Source organism: Lepus europaeus, chromosome 16 (genome assembly GCF_033115175.1).
Source record: "Lepus europaeus isolate LE1 chromosome 16, mLepTim1.pri, whole genome shotgun sequence".
Classification (NCBI taxonomy): Eukaryota; Metazoa; Chordata; class Mammalia; order Lagomorpha; family Leporidae; genus Lepus; species Lepus europaeus.
In genome coordinates this window covers 5,827,096-5,848,141 of record NC_084842.1, presented here as the reverse complement: position 1 = coordinate 5,848,141, position 21,046 = coordinate 5,827,096, and the positions used below count along the sequence as shown (strand labels likewise).

General features: G+C 53.9%; 1 protein-coding gene across 1 annotated transcript in view; it reads right to left on the bottom strand.

Annotated features, from left to right (window-relative positions):
- RAB11FIP1 (RAB11 family interacting protein 1) overlaps positions 1 to 18,101 on the bottom strand; it is a 30,507-nt gene extending 12,406 nt beyond the window's left edge. The window contains exons 1-2 of the mRNA XM_062212888.1: positions 17,719 to 18,101; positions 843 to 1,282 (exon numbers count right to left, since the gene is read on the bottom strand). Of these exons, the coding sequence (XP_062068872.1) occupies positions 843 to 1,282; positions 17,719 to 18,095 (817 nt within the window). The 5' untranslated portion in view covers positions 18,096 to 18,101. The remainder of the gene's footprint in view (positions 1 to 842; positions 1,283 to 17,718) is intronic.
- Between the last annotated feature and the right edge of the window lie 2,945 nt (positions 18,102 to 21,046).

Here is a 21,046-nt window from a genome sequence, read left to right as displayed (position 1 = left end):
TGAATTACAGTGCAGGACATTTTGGGAAGAGAGTTTATACACATTCAGAAACCAAAGGGCTCAGAAACCGAGTTAGGGACAGGTGTTTGCACAGGGGTAGAGATGCCATTTGGGGTACCTGCATCCCACCTGAGAAGGCCTGGATTCAAGTCCTGGCTACACTCCTGACTCCAGCTTCCTGCCAACACAGAGGCAGCAGGTGAGGGTGTAAGTACTTGGGTCTCTGCTGTCCATGGGAGAGACCTAGACTGAGTTTCCAGCTCCTGGCTTTAGCCTGGTCCAGCGCCAGCCATTGTGAGCACTTGGGGAGGGGGAGTGAACCTGTGAATGAGAGCTCCCTCTCTCTCTCTGCCTTTGAAATAAATAATTTAAGATTTATTTATTTATTGACAGGCAGAGTTACAGAGAGAGGGAGAGACAGAGAGATCTTCCATCTGCTGGTTCACTCCCCAAATGGCCACAACGGCTAGGGCTGGGCCAGGCCAAAGCCAGCAGCCAGGAGCTTCTTCTGGGTCTCCCAAGCGGGTGCAGGGGCCCAAATACTTGAGCCATCTTCTGCTGCCTTCCCATGAGCATTAGCAGGGAGCCAGATTGGAAGTAGAGCAGCTGGGTCTCAAACCGGCACCTATATGGGATGCCAGTGTTGCAGATGGCTTAAAAATGCTGGCCCCAATAAATAAAAATTTTAAGAAAGAAATCGAGTCGGCCTCTTTGCTGAGATTACCCATCACCATCATCATTTTAGGGACCAGGGAGCTGAATAAAGATCTCCAGATTGGTCTCCCTCTCAAAGCACAATGGACGAGGGCAGAGAGGCCGGGGCGGAGGAGGCGGGGACTCACCATCAGTGGCAGAGGAGGGCTCGTCCTCATCGTCATCGCCCCAGCGGGACTGGAAATCCCCGGGGCGCAGCAGCACCTTGTCCGGCTTCGAGGTCGGCAGGACAGACATGGACTGGGAGAGCGGCGTCTTCTGCAGGTTCGACTTGGAAAACAAGGTCTTGATCTTGGACTTCTTCTTCTTGTCTTTGGAAGGAGCCTCGTCGTCGCTGTCCGCGGAGACCATCGTGCTGGGGATGATGGCCGAGGCAGTGTCAGAGGCGCTGTCCTTGCTCTTGCCTTTGATCTTGTCCTTGAGCTTCCCGAATGGGTTCCGAGACTTGTCCTTCACGGACAGGTCGAACATGCTGGCCGTCATGCTGTTCCTCATGAACTGGATGTCCACCTCGATCTCCCCTCGCTCCTTGTCCTGCTTGCCAGGCTTGGATCTCAAGCGGTACCACCTAAAGGGAGACAGGTGAGGGGTCACCTTGGGACAGAAGCGCCCGAAACAACGCCCCACCTCCCAGTGACGGCCCTCCTCTCTGCTCTTCCAACCTCATATACACAAACACACTCAGACTTGGCCTTTCTCTTACCGGCTGAGGGCAGAACCTGTGCTGTTATTTATTTATTAAGATGTATTTATTTATGTATCTATCCAAAAATCAGAGTTAGAGAGACAGAGACAGAGAGAGATCTTCCATCTGCTGGTTCACTGGTCAAGTGGCCACAACAGCCAGGCCAGCAGGAGCCTGGAACTTCATCGAGGTCTCCCACATGGGTGGCAGGGGCCCACACACTTGAACCATCTGCTGCTGCTTTTTCCCCAGGCACATTAGCAGGGAGCTGGATCGGAAGTGGAGCGGCCAAGACGTGAACCAGCGCCCATACGGGATGCCAGCATTGCAGGTGCCGGCTTTACCAGCTATGCCACAGCGGCGGCCCCTGAGTTCTCGTTTCTTTTTTTTTTTTTTTTTTTTTTTTGACAGGCAGAGTGGACAGTGAGAGAGAGACAGAGAGAAAGGTCTTCCTTGTGCTGTTGGTTCACCCTCCAATGGCCGCCACGGCCGGCGCGCTGCATCCGCGCTGATCCGAAGGCAGGAGCCAGGTGCTTCTCCTGGTCTCCCATGCGGGTGCAGGGCCCAAGCACTTGGGCCATCCTCCACTGCCTTCCCAGGCCACAGCAGAGAGCTGGACTGGAAGAGGGGCAACCGGGATAGAATCCGACCGGGACTAGAACCCAGTGTGCCAGCGCCGCTAGGCAGAGGATTAGCCTGTTGAGCCACGACGCCGGCCGTGAGTTCTCATTTCTGAGAAGGCAATGATGACACCTGATGTACTACTTAGTGTATGATCACCTAAAACCCTGATTCAACAAAGAGCTATTTCTAAAAATAAAGAGACAAACGTTCCATCAAATCACTTCTGATCCATGTACTTTTCCTCAACAGAGTAAGGATGCAAAGATTATACACAAACAGCTAAGAAAGTGGCAATGGAGCTTACAGGTGGATCTCAGAGAGGGGCAGGTCTGAGCCCTTCAGTTAGGTGCCTGCCTCCCACTGCATAGTACCCAGGTTTGATACTCCAGCTCTGACTGCGGCCGCCCAGCAATGCAGACCCCAGGAGGAGCTGAGATGACTCCAGTCACTGGGCTCCTGCTACCCCATGGGGGATACAGATTATGTTCCCAGCTCCCAGCTCCCAGCTCCAGCCCCTGCCCAGCCCCAGTCATTGAAGGCATTTGGGTAGTAATCAGCAGATGGAAGATACTTTCTCTCTTGCTCTCTCTTCTTTAAAGAATAACTGAAAAAGACACAGTTAAAAATGAAAGGGGAGGGGAGGGCTGGCTCTGTGGCATAGCAGGTAAAGCTGCCACCTGCAGCCCCGGCATCCCATATGGGTGCCGATTTGGGTCTCAGCTGCTCTACTTCCAATCCAGCTCTCTGCTATGGCCTGGGAAAGCAGTAGAAGATGACCCAAATGCTTGGGCCCCTGCACCCATGTGGGAGACCTGGAAGAAGCTCCTGGCTCCTGGCTTCAGATCGGCACAGCTCCAGCCGTTGCAGCCAACTGGGGAGTGAACCAGTAGATGGAGGACCTCTCCCTCTCTCTCTCTCTCTCTCTCTCTCTCTCCCCCTCTCCCTCTCTCTGTGTAACTCTTACTTTCAAATAAATAAATAAATCTTTTTAAAAAATGAAAAAAAAAAAAAACCCTCCTAGAAAATCAGGAGTCTGTAGGAAAGAATGTTCTCTGCCAGGGAGAGATGGAACATTCAAAAAGGGGTTAAAAAAAACTAAAACATTTCTAAAAGGGGATGGCAGTTAGCCTAGCAGGCAAGACACCCACATCCCACACTGCAGTGCCTGGGCGCCACACCCATCTCTGGTTTCTAACTCAGCTTCTTCCTCTAGGAGACAATGCTGATGGCTTTAGTATCAGGGTCTCTGCCACCCATGTGGGAGGCCTGGATTGAGTTCCTGTGATCCCACTTCAGCCTGGCCCAGTCTTGGCCATCCTGGGCTATTTGGGGAGCCAACAGTGGATAGGAGCGTGTGCTCTCTCTCTCTCTCTCTCTCTGCCTCTCAAGCAAACTGATTTTTTTAAGGTTTTATTTATTTGAGAGGTAGAGTTACAGACAGAGAAAGGGACAGAGAGAGGTCTTTTATCTGCTGGTCACTCCCCAAATGGCCACAACAGCTGGAGCTGGGCTGATCTGAAGCCAGGAGCCAGGAGCCTCTTCCAGGTCTCCCATGCAGGTGCAGGGGCCCAAGGGCTTGGACCATCTTCCACTGCTTTCCCAGGCCACAGCAGAGAGCTGGATTGGAAGTGGAGCAGCCTGTACTAGAACTGGTACCCATATGGGATGCCAGCACTGCAGGCAGAGAATTAACCTACTGTGCCACAGCACTGACCTCGCAAAATTGATTTAAAAAAAAATAATAAACATGGGGCCAGCACTGTGGCACCATTCCATATGGGCGCCAGTTCAAGTCCTGGCTGCTCCACTTCCAATTTACCTCCCTGCTAATGGCCTGGGAAAACTGAAAGATGGCCCAAGTGCTTGGGCCCCTGCACCCGCATGGGAGACCCTGAAGAAGCTCCTGGCTCCTGGTTTCAGCCTGCCTGGCTGTTGCGGTCATTTGGGGAGTGAACCAGCAAATAGATGATGTCTCCATTTCTCCCTCTCTCTGCGTGTAACTGTGCCTTCCAAATAAGTAAATGAATCTTTTAAAAAATAATAATAAATGTGTCATACAGTGACAAATACAACATAACTCCACGTACATGAACTACTCCAGGTAGTCAAATTTGCAGACAGAAAGCAGGATGGTGGCTGCCGGGGGCTGGCGGGGTGGGAAATGGGAGTCAGTGTTTGAGGGGCGCAGAGCCCGAGCCGGAGAAATGGAGCAGTCCTGGCGGCGGACTGGTGGTGCCAACCACACAAGGATGCATGCGGGCATGAGGTCACAGCTGTGCACCTGAGACGGCTCCCACGTGATTTGTATGTTACATGTATGTTGCCGCAGTAAAAGACCGGGAGACTTTGGAAAGCAGGTATTCTTCCTCAGCTGAATCATTAGAAAAGGGGGCAATGCAAACGTGATTCAGGTATTTCACTCGGCCACTTGCAAGCAACTGCAGCACATGCCACAAGGCCAGCCCCAACCCACGGCGTCCACCTTCCTGGGAGCCCAGTAGGTATCTTCGGTGGACCAGGGGGGAACGTGTGCTCCATCAAGGCAGGACCCTTGGGGGCTGAGCACCTGCCCGGCCTCCGGAGGCCCGGCTGCCCGCTGCCGCTCAGACTCAGAACCCACATCCTGACGTTTTTCCAGTGACCTACTTTGCAAGAGCTGAGGGCCAGACTTTAAGGAAATGATGGTTTTGCCCACACGAGCACAACTTCCTCTTTCACCTTCAGCAGGGGCTCGCTCACAGGGCAGGTCACTGCCCTCCTGGGAGGGGGGACAGAGGAGGGTAGAAACCTAACCCATCCACAGCACCCATGGCACACCTGACACAGTGCAGTTAGCGACACCCTCATGTATGGCTCCAAGAACGGCTTGGGGTGGACAGTGTACCCACTTTACAGATGCACACACTGACACTCAGAAGTTAGATTCTTGGATCCTAGGTCTTGCACACTGCTATGGGGACAGCCTCTGCATTTCCCCAAAGCTCCTACTCCTTCTCATCCACCCAGATTCCCACTGTAATTTAAATCCCCTCGTTTGTCTTCCATGGCCCATCTTTCGGAACACAGGGAGCAGAGAGCTCACCACTCAGTTCCTTTTGAGGAGAGTTTAACTTTCTAATTTCGATTTCTAATTTCAGGGACCGCTTTCCGGGTTTCACAAAAATCTTCCAGTGGGGTTGGGGCGCGACGGTCCCAGAAGCTAAAAGGTCCTCTTGAACAGCCCCCAGGCTGCCCCGTTCTCAGGGACCCGGCCTGGGATGGTTTGCATATTTGTCGGTTAGATGCTGAGAGGATTATTTGTATTTTTCCCCTCTGACCGGCACGTGGTACACGGTTGCCTTGGCAATGAAGGGTGTTTGGCTTTTGTAAACACCCGTTGTGGGCACTTGAAAGGAGAAGGTGTGGAAGTGAAGACACAGGCTCAGATGACCTCACCGGCAGGCGGCGTGGACAGCGGGAGGCTCGCCAGCCTCGCCGGCCCGTGCAGAAGCACCCCAGGCTCCTTGGAGGCGGCTGTCGGCTGGTTCCTGGGCTCATGGCTGCTCCTCTCGGAAAGGACTGATGCCCAGGTGTTGTGTTCTGAAGCTACAGCCCACCCCGGGATCCTCCCCACCTGCTGCCCAGGTCCAGCGCCCAGGGAGCCCAGTGGGACTGGTTCTGGAAATGTCTAACACCAGCAGGAGGCGCCCAACGGAAGCCTCGCAGAATCTTGCTGCTTATTTTCCCAAGCAAACTCCCAGAGCCGCAGGGCCTGGCTGCGGGAGGGTGGGAGATGCAGGCTGAACCTCGGGCCGGTGAGCGTCCTGTGTCAGCACTGGAATTTGAAAAAGCCCTTGCTACAGAGGAGTCATCTGGGTCTGCGGAGGGACACGTGACAGGGGCGGGACCTACTGAGCCGACTGAGGTCCACGTCGGGAAACAGCTCTCATGGAGACATCCCGAGCTAGAACGCAGCGGTGGGTCTGAGCGTTGAAGATGGGTTTGGCTTCTCCGTTCCTGCACCCCACGGAGGCGGTTCACAAATAATGAGGTCCCCACGTCACCCCCTGCAGCATGTGACGGCAGCCTGGGCGTGCCCACCGCTGCCTCTCCCCCAGGCCCAGAAAGCTTGGGTTATCTCTGAAATCAGGGCTGGGTCCGTGTCCCTGGTCCAAAGGGCAGGGTGCAGGGAGAAAGCCATAATCCCAAGGCAGCAAGTTTACTTTTAAGCCCATATTCAGAAAATATCCTGCAACCTACCACAGACACGCAAAACAAAGGGTCCTTGTATATAAAAAACAATTACTTTTGGGTGCCGTGGCTCACTTGGCTAATCCTCCGCCTGCGGCACTGGAATCCCATATGGGTGCCGGGTTCTAGTCCCAGTTGCTCCTCTTCCAGTCCAGCTCTCTGCTGTGGCCCGGGAAGGCAGTGGAGGATGGCCCAAGTGCTTGGCCCCTGCACCCGCATGGGAGACCAGGAGAAGCACCTGGCTCCTGGCTTCGGATCAGCGTAGCTCTGGCCATAGCGGCCATTTAGGGAGTGAACCAACGGAAGGAAGACCTTTCTCTCTGTCTCTCCCTCTCACGGTCTGTAATTCTACCTGTCAAATAAATAAAATAAAAAATAAAAAAAAAAACCAATAATTACTTTTAATTAAAACTCAGTCCTTCGGAAATTAAAAAAGGATCTCTATGTAGAAAGTGACAGAGAAATTTAGATAAACGATGTTTTTAAGTAATAAGAGGCATAGAGTAATAGTCAAATCACACAGAGTGGTATAAAATGGAAAGTCCAGTCTTCCCGGGCCTCAGGCCTCCTTGCAGAGATACCACTGTTATCAGGGTCATTCCCTTCTAAGTGACAGCCCGGGCATAAACAAGCAAAAATGTCCCTTATCTAAATAGGCTGCCTTCCTTTTTGTTTTAAGGTTTTTTTTGTTTTGTTTTGTTTTTTTGTTTTGTTTTGTTTTTTGTTTTGTCACACACAAGATATGGCAACAGCTAAAATATGTACAAAATGTTGCTTAAGTCTTGTAGACTTTGAGAAAGATGTCTTACAAACAGAAATAAGGGAATGTGTGTAAGAGTAAGAGCGAGAGGGCGAGAGAATATGAATGAACCAGGTACAGGTAAGGCCGGCATGGGGTCTGCCTGTCTCCGAAGGGGCGGCATCTGCTTCCCCTGCAGCCACTGGGGAACAGCAGGTGCCTGCACCCGCACTGTGGAATCTCCAGCGGACAGCTAGAACCACCCAGCCGTGCCCAGTCCTCTAAAACCCAGGGAAAGCTGACCGCAGGGGCCCAGAAGGGGGGCTTCCCTGGAATGCCGCAGGGCGGTGCCGGGCAGTGCGAGTACTGCCTGGAATGTCACTGACTCCCAGCGGCAGACGGTCGTGAGGACAGACGTGTTTCTCCCCGCCCACATTCCTGAGGGCGGCGGGCGTAGCGCACTGAGAGATCCAGCGAGCGCTCTCATCGCACACACGGCAGGCAGCGCAGGGGCCCAGCGGCCCGTCCCCCCGTCCCCCGGGACAGACAGCAGGGGAGGACACTCCCTTTGCTGGGCACAGTCTGGACTTAGCGCGATGAGTGCGCGTCGGGTGGCTGTGGCAGACATGGAGAGCCCGGTGGGGCCACCGCCTCGTTCCTTCCACGTGTGTCAGTCTCCAGGGATGTCCGGAGCCAGCCTGGGCTCCAGGGTCACAGCCGACTGCCTACATCCCTCGGGCCCCCTTCCCAGGTCAAATCTCAAGTGGGACTTGCAGCCTGAGTCACCCTGCAGTAACCAGGCACCACAACACAGGGGATTGTGGCCTCGGGTGCGCCCAGGCCTGCGCCGGTATGGGGGAGGCAGGACCAGCTCAATATGGCTCGGATGAAGAGACTTCTTCAAAAATCGGTCCATGGATGGCCCTCCCCCAGGGAGTCACCGTGAGGCTGAGCATCACGTGGTCAGCCACCCACACCCTCTAAAAAGGTGGCAGGAGAGGGGTGGTTCTGCTTGGGGGAAAGGCCCAAGAAGCCACGCACCGCAGCCAGCAACAGAAGTGTTTGCACCGGTAAAACATCACCTGCATTTTGACAAGTCTTGTTACAGCGTCACCCGATTTTGCATGTAGAAGTGGCCTTGGGCTGGCCCTGCCTCCCCGGCCCCTGCCCTCTGCCACCAGCAGCTGCTTGGAAGGCCTGCCAGTCATGTGAGCACGGAGTGGCTGTGGCTCGGTGCACTGACCCAGAATGTTAGGGGAGACATCCATACTTGCAGCCACCAAAATCCATCCTAAGGACAGGTAAATGACATGGTGGAGGGGAGAACGCAAGTCAAAATACACGTTAGAAGTTTAATGTTGTTTAGAAAAATCGATTCAATCCTTTGTTAATCTGACCATTACCTTTTTATACAATCTTTTTAAAGTTCTTTTCCTTTACATTTTTCTAAAAGATATTTATGTATTTGAAAGGCAAAGTGAAAGGGAAGAGGGGATAAGGGAGAGAGAGGGGGAGAGGGAGAGGAAGAGGGAGAGAGCGAGCGAGCGAGCGCACTGGGCGAGGCTGAAGCTAGGAGCCTGGGACACAAGGCCATCCAGGTCTCCCCACGGCTGGCAGCAGCCTGGGTAAATGGGACATCCTGTGATGCATCTCGGTCGGGCACATCAGCAGGGAGCTGGCTTAGACGCTGAGCAGCCAGGGCTAGAACCAGCACCACATGGCATGCTGGCATTGCAAGGGGTGCCTTAACCCGCTGCACCACAAGGCCAGGCCCTGGTTAATCAACGGATTCAGGTGAGCTCTCGAAAGAGAATTTAGGATATCGACAGTTCTGACTGTACTAAGTACCCGAACTTATCCATCAAATGTAAATAAAAATGATTTTCATTTGAAAAAGGCAGGAAAAGACTCACAAAATTGGTTTGTATTACATCATTTCTTCCAAGTTAAAAAATATGCGAGAATTTTATGAGCATCTTGGTCAGCGTATGCTTCTGTGACTTATCAGAACACACAGTGATCCTCTCAGAATCCTCCAGCATTTCTTCCTAGGTAAGAGAGACAGGAAACCGAGGGCTCCCAAACTCACAGGGCAAGAGGGTGCAACTTGCTTAAGTAGTTGAAGAATCAAGACATGTTTTCTTTTGGCCTCCAAAAAAAAAAAAAAAAGTGAAGGTTTTGATATACAAAGCTTTTGGGGTATACAGAAAGTAAAAACGCCATTACAGCCTCGGGGGAAGTGGTAGCCCCAGCGGTCACCCACACCAATCAATCACAGCCACTGTGATGCCGGAAAACCTAACTGCAGTTATAGGCTTGCTGGCAGGAGCCTGAGCAAGAAGGGCGACGTGGCAGGAGCAGAGTCACAGCGCCCACTCTTCGGGTGGTGGGTGTCCTGGAGTTTGTATCACAGCTGTCTTACAAAACAAACACACCTATCAAATCCAGGAGCAGTGCGACCCATCCTGAGCAGCTCTGGTTCTGCAGGTACTCCGGGGTCTCACTCATCTTCATCATGTTTCCCTTCTCCTCTTTTTACCTTTCCTGCTTTCTCCTCATCTTTCATTTATCTGTTAAGATTTATTTATTTACTTGAAAGGCAGAGTTACAGAGAGAGGAACAGAGTGAGCTTCCATTCACTGGTTCACTACCTATACGGCCACACCATCTGGGGCTAAACCAGGCTGAAGCCAGGAGCCAGAAACTCCATCGCAGTCTCCCACCTGGGTGCAGGGGCCCAAGCACTTGGGCCATCCTCCACTGCTTTCCCAGGTGCATTAGCAGGGAGCTGGATCGGAAGTGGAGTGGCTGGGTGAAGCGAGAACTGGGGCCCATAGCAGATACCGCCATCACAGGCGGTGGCGTAACCCACTGTACCACGATGCTGGACTCTCTGCTTCTGGTCTTCATCTTCATGGTTCCCAAGTTCTTCTCTCCCTTCTGTATCTTCATCTTCGCCTCATCCTCTTCTTCATTAAACTCTTCCTCCTCCTCTTCATTCGCACCCCTGACTGGCGCATCTGAGTCAGGGACTTCCGGTCACAGCCATCCAGGGCCAGGTGGGCAGGGGCCTGTGGTCTGGCACAGGCCTGTGGGTCTCACAGGACAGACCCAAGCCTTCCCAACAGCTTCTTCAAGGCTCCCAAGGTACTGATACCTTTTGGGTTATTTCCCCAGAGGTTGTGATGCATCAGATTTGGAAATTTTTCCACTCATCCCTCCAGACCTCAGAAGACTCTGCTCTCAGGTGGGCCCAAGCCTTTTCAATTTAGGGAGCCTGGGAGAATCAGAAACCAAAATCAAGCCTACATCTAAGGGCCTCCAAGTTCACAAATTCAGCTGCTCAACTCTCAATCTCTCCATCATCTGATATGCAGCTGTCAACACAGGTTTTCTAAGTGGAAAGCAAGGATAAGTTCCTTGCAAGATAAGACTTAGAAAATATAAAGGGCCAAGAATCTATGATTCTCTGAGAATTAGAAAAATGAACTCACTTTTTAAAAAAGGTTTATTTGAAAGGCTGAGATACAGAGAGGGAAGGGAAGGGAAGGGAAGGGAAGGGAAGGGAAGGGAGAGACAGAGAGAGAGAGAGAGAGAGAGAGAGAGAGAGAGAGATCTTCCATCCGCTGGTTTTGGGTCAGGCCAAAGCCAGGAGCTTCATCTGGGTCTCCCATGTGAGTGCAGGAATCCAAGGGCTCGGGCATCCTCCTCTGCTTTCCCAGGCCATAGCAGGGAGCTGGATGGGAAATGGAGCAGCCAGGACTCAAACCAGTGCCCATATGGGATGCCGGCTTTACCTGCTATGCCACAGTGCTGGCCCCAAATTAACTCATTTCAAACATGTCGTTCTGGCTGGCGCCACAGCTCAATAGGCTAATCCTCCACCTGCGGCATCAGCACTCGGGTTCTAGTCCCGGTCAGGGTGCCGGATTCTGTCCCAGTTGCTCCTCTTCCAATCCAGCTCTCTACTGTGGCCCGGGAGTGCAGTGGAGGATGGCCCAAGTGCTTGGGCCCTGCACCCCATGGGAGACCAGGAGAAGCACCTGGCTCCTGGCTTCGGATCAGCACGATATGCTGACCACACTCTGTCTCTCTCTCTCACTGTCCACTCTGCCTGTTCAAAAAAAAAAAAAAAAAAAAAAAAAAAAAACATGGGATTCTATCACTCCTGCAATCACCTATTCACCAATTCTTCATAAAGCTTGGCCTTCCCTAAAAAAGCCACAAATGTTAACTCTCTATCATGGGACCTGGTGTCCACCTCTTGCCCAAGTGTACACGCCACTGAAGCATCGCATGTGGTCTGCCAGAGAACAGTTTCTAAGGGCAGCCGTGGGGTCCTCACGTAGAAATTTTAAAAATGAAACAAGAAGGGCCCACATTGGGGCGCAGCAGGTTAAACCGCCACCTGTGTTGCCTGCATCCCATAAGAGCACTGGTTCGAGTCCCAGCTGCTCTGCTTCTGATCCAGCTCCCTGCTAATGGGCCTGAAGAGCTTGGGCCCCTGCACCCATGTGGGAGACCAGGATGGAGTTCCCAGCTCCTGGCTTTGGCCTGGCCCAGCCCTGGCTGTTGCCATTTTTGGAGTGAACAATGGATGTCTCTGTCTCTCCCCACCTCCTTCCCTCTCCCTCTCTAACTGTTCCTTTCAAAGAAATGCCTCTTTAAAAAAAAGGGGGGGGGGGGAGACAATCGTTTGGTTCATCATGCCTTGGTCAGTTGGTCAGTCCAAAAGGGAGCTAACAAACTTCAGCACAACTAACATCAAAGAACACGCAGCCCGCTCCTCCCCCCATCACACAGCTTGGGATGGGGCTCTGGAGAGCAGACCATCTGTGATGTATCTTATGATCACAGCCAGTCCAGAGGAGAAGAAAAAAACAAAACCAAAAACTCAAGGGGCTTTCCCGTGGGAAACCCCACGGAACTGGTGCTGTAGGTGGCAACACCCCTGGAGAGAGACACCCCCCCAGGCCCCACCAGGCACTGTTGCCCTTTGCTTGAGAGACCCAGTTCTTACGACAACGAGAGATCCTTCCGGGAGCCCTGAGTGCTCCCCCTGGTGCTCAACACATTCTTTTTTTTTTTTTTTTTTTTAATTTATTTCATTTATTTGAAAGAGTTACAGAGAGAGGCAGAGCCAGAGTGAGAGAGAGGTCTTCCATCCACTGGTTCACTCCCTAAATGGCCGCAATGGCCAGAGCTGAGCTGATCCGAAGCCAGAAGCCAGAAGCCTCTTCCAGGTCTCCCACACAGGTGCAAGGGCCCAAAGATTTGGACCACCTTCCACTGCTTTCCCAGGCAAATCATCAGGGAGCTGGATTGGAAGTGGAGCAGCTGGGACTCGAACAGGCACTCATATGGGATGCTGGAGCCGCAGGCTGGGGCTTTAACCTGCTGTGCCACAGCACCAGCTCCAGAATATATATTTATCATGAGCTCTTTGAAGATTGCTCATTGCATGGATTTCAAAATTTTTTGGACCAAAATGAAATTTAAAAAAAATATATTTATTTTACTTATTTGAAAATCAGAGTGACAAAGAGAGAGGAAGAAGAGAGACAGATCTTCCATGTACTGGTTCACTCCCCAAGTGACTGCAGTGGCCAGGGCTGGGCCAGGCCAAAGGCAGGCGCTTCATCTGGGCCTCCCAAGTGAGTGCAGGGGCCCAAACACTAGGGCCATCTTCTGCTGCTTTCCCAGGTGCATTAGCAGGGAGCTGGATCAGAAGTGGAGCAGTGGAACTTGAACTGGTGCCCACAGGGGTGCCAGCACTGCAGGAGGCAGCTTTACACACTGCACCACAATACCGGAGCCTGAAAAGTTACGAGATGTGGGTGTCCCAAGTGGCAATTTCACCTGTTGCAACACAACACCCAACACAGAAAGATATTTATTTTTTAATTCCATTTTCCAGTTTTTGAAGCATCTTGGTCTATTACTTGTTTTCCTTTTCTTAGTCCTGTGACTTCATCAGCTGTGCTAAAACCCCTACATGAAATTATGTCAGCCATGCCATTACAACAAAACAAAGGCCTGGCCTGTATTGAAACATACGTCCTTGAAGCCACTTACAGACACACCCTGTCTCAGCCGTGTTTCCTAGTCATTGGCCAACACGGGTGCCACTGCCCAGCCTGCCTGTGTAATGGTGACCTCGCCCTGGTCTCACGGTGACTGCTGGGGAACAAAGCAGCTGCGTTGCCGGGTTCACTGTCAACACCACCAGGCTTTCTTATTTCATTGGTCACTTCCTGTCCATCATCCAATCCATCACAAGTGAACCTCCAAATTTCTCTCCGAAACCCACCCACGCCTTTCCCTCTCCCCAGCCATCATGTCCGCCTCCTGCACTACAAAGACAGCTGCTCAGCTGGTCTGATCCCAGGCGAGGCCAGGCTCCAGTCCATTCTCCACCCCAATGATCACAGTCATCTCTGACAAACAAATCGGATCTGGTGTGATCCCAGGCAAGGCCGGGCTCCAGTCCATTCTCCACCCCAATGATCACAGTCATCTTTGACAAACAAATCAGATCACGCCTCTCCGGGGCTTTAACACTCGGTGACTTACTATTCCTCTGAAATAAACCACAACTTCCTGTTAGGCCTCATTGTACACAGTGTGGCTACCACAGGGCCCTTGCACAGGCTGCTCCTGCTCCGTCAGGTTGTGTCCCTCTACTCTGTACCAAAGAGATTCCTCTGCCTTCCCTTCAGCTATCTGCAAACTCTTTCTTCTAATCGTGTCCTTCCTACTCTTTGCTTTTGATACCCTGTTCCCTTGCTCCACAGTACTCAGCACGATAAATGGTTATTTATTTCTGTGCTGGTTTCACACGGCCCCCGCCCCCCATGGCTCTGAACTTCCTGAAAGCAGGGCTCCGGCCTGTCTTGTTTGCCGTGTGTATGCTGAATGGCCAGCACCTGGCACAGAGGAGGTGCTAAGAAACGTTTACTAAGGGGCTAGTGCTGTGGCACAGTGGTTAAAGCCCCATTCTGTAGTGCCAGTATCCCATATCGGTGCTGGTTTGAGTCCCGGCTGCTCCTCTTCCGATCCAGCTCTCTGTTATGGCTGGGAAAGCAGTAGAAGATGGCCCAAGTCCTTGGGCCCCTGCACCCACGTGGGAGACCCAGAAGGAGCTCCTGGCTCCTGATCAGCTCAGCTCTGGCCTTTGTGGTCATTTAGGAAGTGAACCAGCAGAATGGAAGACCTCTCTCTCTGTCTCTACCTCTCTCTCTGTAACTCTGTCTTTCAAATAAATAAAATAAATCTTTAGAAAAAAAAGTTTACTAAAAGAAGGCACAAACTTGAGGGACGAGAAGGGGGAAAGGCAGGCTTTCTCCATGCTAACTGCTTTGCAAAGGAAATCATAATTAATGTCATCCAAAACCACGGCGCCTCTTGCCCGGCACCTGAGCGGCTCTGACGTCACTCCCGGGTTTACTCATTTCGCTCTGTTGCTCTAAGCAGGTCAAGGCTGTTTATTCTGAGCCCTGAGCGTCTCCCATGCTGGCGTGGGAGGGGACTGTGTCTCCGCGAGATGCGGCAGGGTTTCCAGTAAGGCCCAGAGTTATCTCGAAGGGAAACTCCAAGAGAGAAAACACTTCACTGTCACAACATCGCTCAGATTTTCCAGCTCGCTACCAACAGAAAAAACCCGTGTGCTGAGGCAGCCGGCAGGTGAACGCCACCTGCGGACAGTCTGTGAACTACAGACTGCGACAGTCACGGAAGTCTGCTCAGCAGGAGTAACTCCAAGACAAACAATGAGCCCTGACATTTTCCTAACTTGGCTTTCCATCGATATACTTCAGCATCTGCTCACAAGTACAGCTCTTCAAAATATCTAACCTGCTGATGACATGTGAACCCTTTCATATGTACCTGAATTCACTAGCTGTAAGAAAATGACCCTCCCTCACTCACAGTCTCTCCACCGGGACTGTCACCATATTAAGTGTCACCATATTCAGTTACACATTAGCCTTCCAGCCACCAGGCTGGGCACACACTATAATCCGTCCTGAAGAGCCCAGTTCCCCAGTGTGTTGCTCTTAGGATCCAACAAAGGTGACGCTGGTCACCTCCCAGAGTCGCACCTGTTCTGTGATCACGATACCAACTCATTCTCATTTAACCAAGGCCCACTGAAACCCCAGGGCTGGAACAGATGTGTACGCCCCGGTATCACTTCATTTCCTCTTTTCCTATACAGAAGGACCACACCCTCTTCCCGATGGGTGTTTGAAAGGTGAGTGTCATCACACTACAGCTGAAGTTGGGGAGTCCTGAGTCATGATAAAAAGTACATTCTCATGGTTCCAAGTAAATACAGTAGGAGGGAGCTTGTGAGAAAACAAGAGGCGCTCTCCGCGCGGGAAGCCCTTCCTGCCTGGCATTCCAGCCTGTGGATCACAGGGAAGTCACGCTCTGTGACAGCAACTCTTCTTCCCTAGAGATTGAGACACAGGCATGGGGCCGGCTCTGTGGTGTAGCGGGTTAATGCCCTGGCCTGAAGCACCAGCATTCCATATGGGCACTGGTTCTAGTCCCGGCTGCCCCACTTCCCATCCAGCTCTCTACTGTGGCCTGGGAAAGCAGTGGAAGATGGCCCAGGTCCTTGGGCCCCTGCACCCACGTGGGAGACCAGGAAGAAGCTCCTGGCTCCTGGCTTCGGATTGGCGCAGCTCCAGCCACTATGGCCAATGGGGGAGTGAACCATCAGATGGAAGACCTCTCTCTCTCTCTGCCTCTTCTCTCTCAGTGTAACTGACTTTCAAATAAATAAATAAATCTTTAAAAATAAAAAAAAAAAGACAGGCACATGATCTCTTCACCAAGATTTTAGCTTGTTTTGTTTCTGGTTTTTTATAAGATCTAAGAGGGGAGTGAAACCAATAACAACTAGTTTCAATGACTTTCCCAGCCCAGCCCGTTTTTTTCATGGAAACTTCTGCCTCTCAGGGCTGTCTCAGTCTCAGTCTGAGCTGTCTCGGGGATACGCCAGGGCATCCCACAGGCTCTGTTTAACTGGACGCTCCCTCTCAACCCCACACCTTGGCAAGTCCCGGGAGCAAGGTGGGAAGCCAGCAGTTAAGTCTACCCGGAGGACCCAAGGAGCCTTGCTCCACAGCTACAAGGAAACATCGGCTAGCACCCTTCTACAAGGCGGAAGTGCCGGAGCGGCGATCGGCTCCCCCGCGAGACAGCGATAACCGTCTAGCCTTAGGGCCCCACTGGAGAAGATGAGGGACACGCAGGTGCGGACTGAGCCCTCCCTGACAAAGAGCTGCAGGGGTTTTCACCTCTCACCAAGCAGCCACAGAGCCTTCTGAATCCATGCCCAGCCCCCATGACCCTAGGAGCTCAGCGCAGCCTGCAAACATCAATTACGTGTGGCAACCCTGCCCCATTGAGAAACAGGGAAACTTGGGTGTCTCGAGATGGAGCAAGCCCACGCAATGAGTCAGAGCCACAGTGGACACGGGACATGAGGCTCCAGAGTCCCCCTCCTCAGCACACACACCCACCTGCGTTTCAGGGCCATCCAGCACTCCCCTGAGACACAGCAAACACGGAAGTGCACATCCACACACCCCGGGATGGGGCAAGACCAAGCTTGGCCAACAGCCAACAACCCAAGTCCCCTGCCATCGCTTGGCCCCTTCCTCGGTGAGGCGCTGCTCACCTTATGGCCTGTAAGGTGCTCCATCCACGCTCACGCCAAGGCTGGCTATCTGACTGGAGCTCAGAATCCCCTACTCATCTCCGGCCAGAAGAGCGTACCCGAGACTGAGCCGACAGTGAAGGGAGCCGAGCAGCTACACCCTCCGGCTTCTCCTGCCTCCCCCATGTGGGAAAACCAGAACTCTCTGTGAAGATCTAAAATACATTCAGGGAATCAGGAGCTTCCTAAACCCTAGGGTTCGAATAGCAACTCGCTTGCACAGTCAGGGTCGGGGGAGGTAGCGGGAGGAAGTGAATCTAATCAAGGCTGGGCCTGGTCTCCAGGCAAAACCAAAAGTTCCATTCGGTTAAGCACTGCCCTTCCAAACACCTGGGAAAGAGACCAAGTACATCGGTAATGTCTCGGAGTGTCGGAGTGTATGGGGGTTTTCTCCAGGTTTCCCTGACCCGGACAGAACCTGCCACCCCACACAGGGGAGCTGCAGGGGAGCAGTCATCCACCAACAGGCCCACAAAGAAGAACTCGACAAACTCCAGAGAGAAGCCAAGCTGGCTTCTAATCAGCCAGGGCGGGCCTGGGAGCCATCTATCTCTTGGGAATCCCAGGGCAAAGAGCAAATTGTTGTAGCCTTCCAGCTGCGGGGCCAAACCCTGCACAACAGCTCCCTGGGCAGGTGCAGAGTAGGCGTGGGATCCGCCCCGCCGGGGCAGCATTCCCCATTCCCCACCCTGCCCCTGGATTCAATTCTAGGGCCGGGGGTCCAGGCCCCCACCACTCAGGAGGTCTTCCCTGTGGGCCAGCGCGAGTCCGCGTCGAGGGAGGCACCGCGCCTGCCCACACAGTTTCGGCTCATCGAAGGCTGCCTTGGTGCTACCGTGGGCCGGGCGCGCCGGCCCTGCTCTCACCGGGGCCCCCGGACTGGGAGCGCCAGGGCAGGACAGCCTCACGGGAGCTGGAAGAGGCGAGAATCCAACGATCGGCCGAAGGGGGCCGAGGGTCCGCTCGGTAAGCCTCCCCCGCCAGGCCCGCACTCACTGCGTCTTGCGGCGGCCCTGGTCCCGGTGCAGCTCCCGCAGGTCCACCTCGGCGCGGCCCAGGAACTTGTCGAGGCCGAGCAGCGCGCGGTGCAGCACGGTGAGCTGCAGGGTGGCGGCGGCCGCGGGCGCCGCTCCGGAAGCCAGCAGCGGCGGCAGCTCGAAGGTGGCCTCCTCGCGCCACACGGGTGCGCCCAGGCTGCGCTCGGACACCGACGTGGCGTACTTCTCCTTGCCCACCTGGATCACCGCGTACGCGTCGCTCGTGCCCCCGGGGCCCTTGGCCCGCAGACCTCGTGCCTGAAGCACCGTGACCTGCACGTGGGTCGGGGACCACACGGCCCCCGGGCCCCGGCCCGCCGAGGCCGCCAGGGACATGGTGACGGTGCGGGGGCCCGGCCGAGCGGCTCTCTGCGGCTCGCCCGGCCGCCTGGGCACTTTGAGGCTTCCGGCCACGCCCCCGGGTACGCCCCCTCTGGGACACGCCCCCGGGTACGCCCCTGTCCGGTCACGCCCCCTCTCCGACCCGCCCCCGGGCGCTGCACCTGCGGGCTCCCGGCCGGCCTGCGCGGCTCGGGTGGGGGGGGGGCCGACTCCCCCGCCGCCCGGGGCGGGACTGGCCAGGGCGGGGCGTGCAGAATTCAGAGTTGAGAGAGGGCCGAGGAGGGGACTGGGCCCCTCAGTGGCCAAGGTCGCACGGCCCCAGCAGAGCTGGCCAAACCGCTGCGGTGGGAGGCAGACCGACGGGCGGGGCGGGGCGGGGGTGGGCTTGCGCAGATTACCTCACGTCTGTCTCTGTGTCTCCACCTGTAAAAGGAAGTAAACAATCACCTCTGTAGGATTGCTGTTTGAAACACACACACACACACACACAACACTAGGGATTAAGGCTCTGAGCAGGGTGCCCCGGGCGTGTTTAGTTGTCCATAAGCTGTGACTGACGGTGCCCCATTCACTGCGGTTCCTGCTTCAGCCGCGCGTGCTTTGCGGCGGGGGAGGGCGGTGGGGGTGCAGGGGGGCCCAGGAGAAGGGGGGATCTCGTGAGGGCCTGAGGAGGGGTGGGGCGGGGCAGGGCGTGAGGTCTGGGGAGTCCCCTCCGCCCCCAAGGTGAGGCTGGGTTGGGAAGAGGGAGGAAAGCAGGAACTGAGTGTGGTGTTGCCAAACCAAACGTGGAGACCAGAGCCCTTCCGCGCGCCGCCTTCCGCGGTTCTCCCGCAGAGGGCTCCGGCTCGGTCCTGCCCCAATGTCTGCTGGACCGGCCGCGTCCCTTGCATTTCTCAGGTCCTAGCTCAAAGGCCCAGCCGTTCAACTGTGGGCCACAGAGTAGGAAGGTCTAGCAGCGTCACAGCGAGGGAGAGGCCGGAATTGGGGAGCAGAGCTGAGACCTGACTCCCTGGCTTCTTCCAGGTCCCTCAGAACCATGGTCTTGGGCTGCCACTAGTTTCCTGCCTGATCGCTGGGATCTGCAGGTGTGGTCACTAACTTGCTGGACGTGCCGCCTGGCCACCAGCTGCCTTAGCTTTAGCCTCGTGAGGATTTCAAGGCATTCCTCTTAGGGCCCCACCCACTCTCTGCCTCCCGAACAAACATGCCTGTAGCCCAGATAACCTCCCTCCGTGCAGGCCTGCACTCCATTTCCCCTTGGCTGCCCCGGCTACCCTCTCTGCCCTCACTGCCTGCCAAGGCCTTTGTCAGACTTCACTCACAGCAGGGCACGGCCGTAGCAGTGAAGCCGCTCCCTCTCCCAGCTTCCTCCTGATACGCACCCAGGGAGGCGGCACATGATGACTCAAGAAGTTGGTCCCAGCCACCCACGTGGGAGACCCCCAGGCGAGTTCCTGGCTTCTGACTTCAGCCTGGCCCAGCTCCCTAAATGGCCACAATGGCCACGGCTGGGCCAGGACAAAGCCAGGAGCCAGGAACTCCACCAGGGTCTCCTACGTGGGTAGCAAGGGTCCAAGCACTTGGTGCCTGCCTGGATACATTAGCAGGGAGCGGGATGGGAAGTGGAACAGCCATCATCCACTCGAACCATCAGCCATGACTGGTGGCCATGAGGGATGCCGGCGTTGCAGGCAGTGGCTTTAGCTGCTACGCCACAATGTTGGCCCCTCCCCAACACTTGACAACTTGTCTGTTCTCCAGCAGAAACCTGGGTATACACAAGTCCTTGGGCAGAGCTACTAAACTGAAGAGTTTGCAGGTTATTCCAGCCAGCAGGAGTACTTAATATTTCCTTTTACCATGCGGAAATTAGAAGGCGGCCTTTCTGTCTCAGATTTGCACCCGAGGGCTGCTATGGTGTGGGAATGGCCTATTTAGGACGTTGCGAATATTGAGTGGGGATAAGGAGGGAGAAGGAAAGAGGCCAGTGGACATGTTCAGGGCAGGAAAGACAAACACAATTCTGCTGTTTCAGTGCCATTGTCTCTTTATGATCCAGTAACCTCATTAAGCCTCAGGGCTCAACTCGTTTCCATAAAGATGTATTGAGAACTTATTTTGTGCTAGGCATATGCTAGGTTCTATGGGTAAGGCTCCGTTCTAAGGCACACTATGAAGCTATAAAGGAAGTACTGTATGAATAAAATGCTTTGCATGGATGGTGTTGTGGTGTAGAAGGTTAAGCTGCTACTTTGCAATGCCAACATTCCATGCTGGAGCACTGGTTCAAGTCCTGGCTGTTCCATTTCCAACCCAGCTCCCTGCTCACGTGCCTAGGAAGCGAGTGGATGATGGCCCAAGTGCTTGAATCCCTGCACCCACATGGGAGACCAAGATGGAGTTCCTGACTCCTGGCTTCAGCCTGGACCGGCCTTGGCCATTGCAACTATTAGGGGAGTGAACCAGCAGATATAAGATCTGTGTGTGTGTGTGTCTGTCTGTCTGTCTCTCTGTCACTCTGCTTTTAGCTAAATAAAATAAATCTTTTAAAAATATTTTAAAATGCTTTGGGTGTGTTTACTCATTGTTTATTTGAAAGATGGAGAAGCAGAGAACCACCTGCTGGTTCATTCCCAGATACCTACAATGGCCAGGACTGAGCTAGATGCTCAATCCAGGTCTCCCACCTAAGTAGGAGAAACCCAATTACTTGGGCCATCACCACTGCCTCCCAAGGGGCCCGTGTTGGCAGGAAGCTGGAGTCAAGAGCTGAAACTGCGACTCCAACCCAGGCTAACCAGTAGCTCCCACTTTGGGTGATCTGAGGAGAGGGTGCTGTCTTTAAGCAGATGGATTTTTATGAAGGACGTAATCACTGCTCTGAGCCCTAAATGACTTTATGGGCAGAGGAGGAGACACAGGGCATGGTATGTCAGGAGAACAGA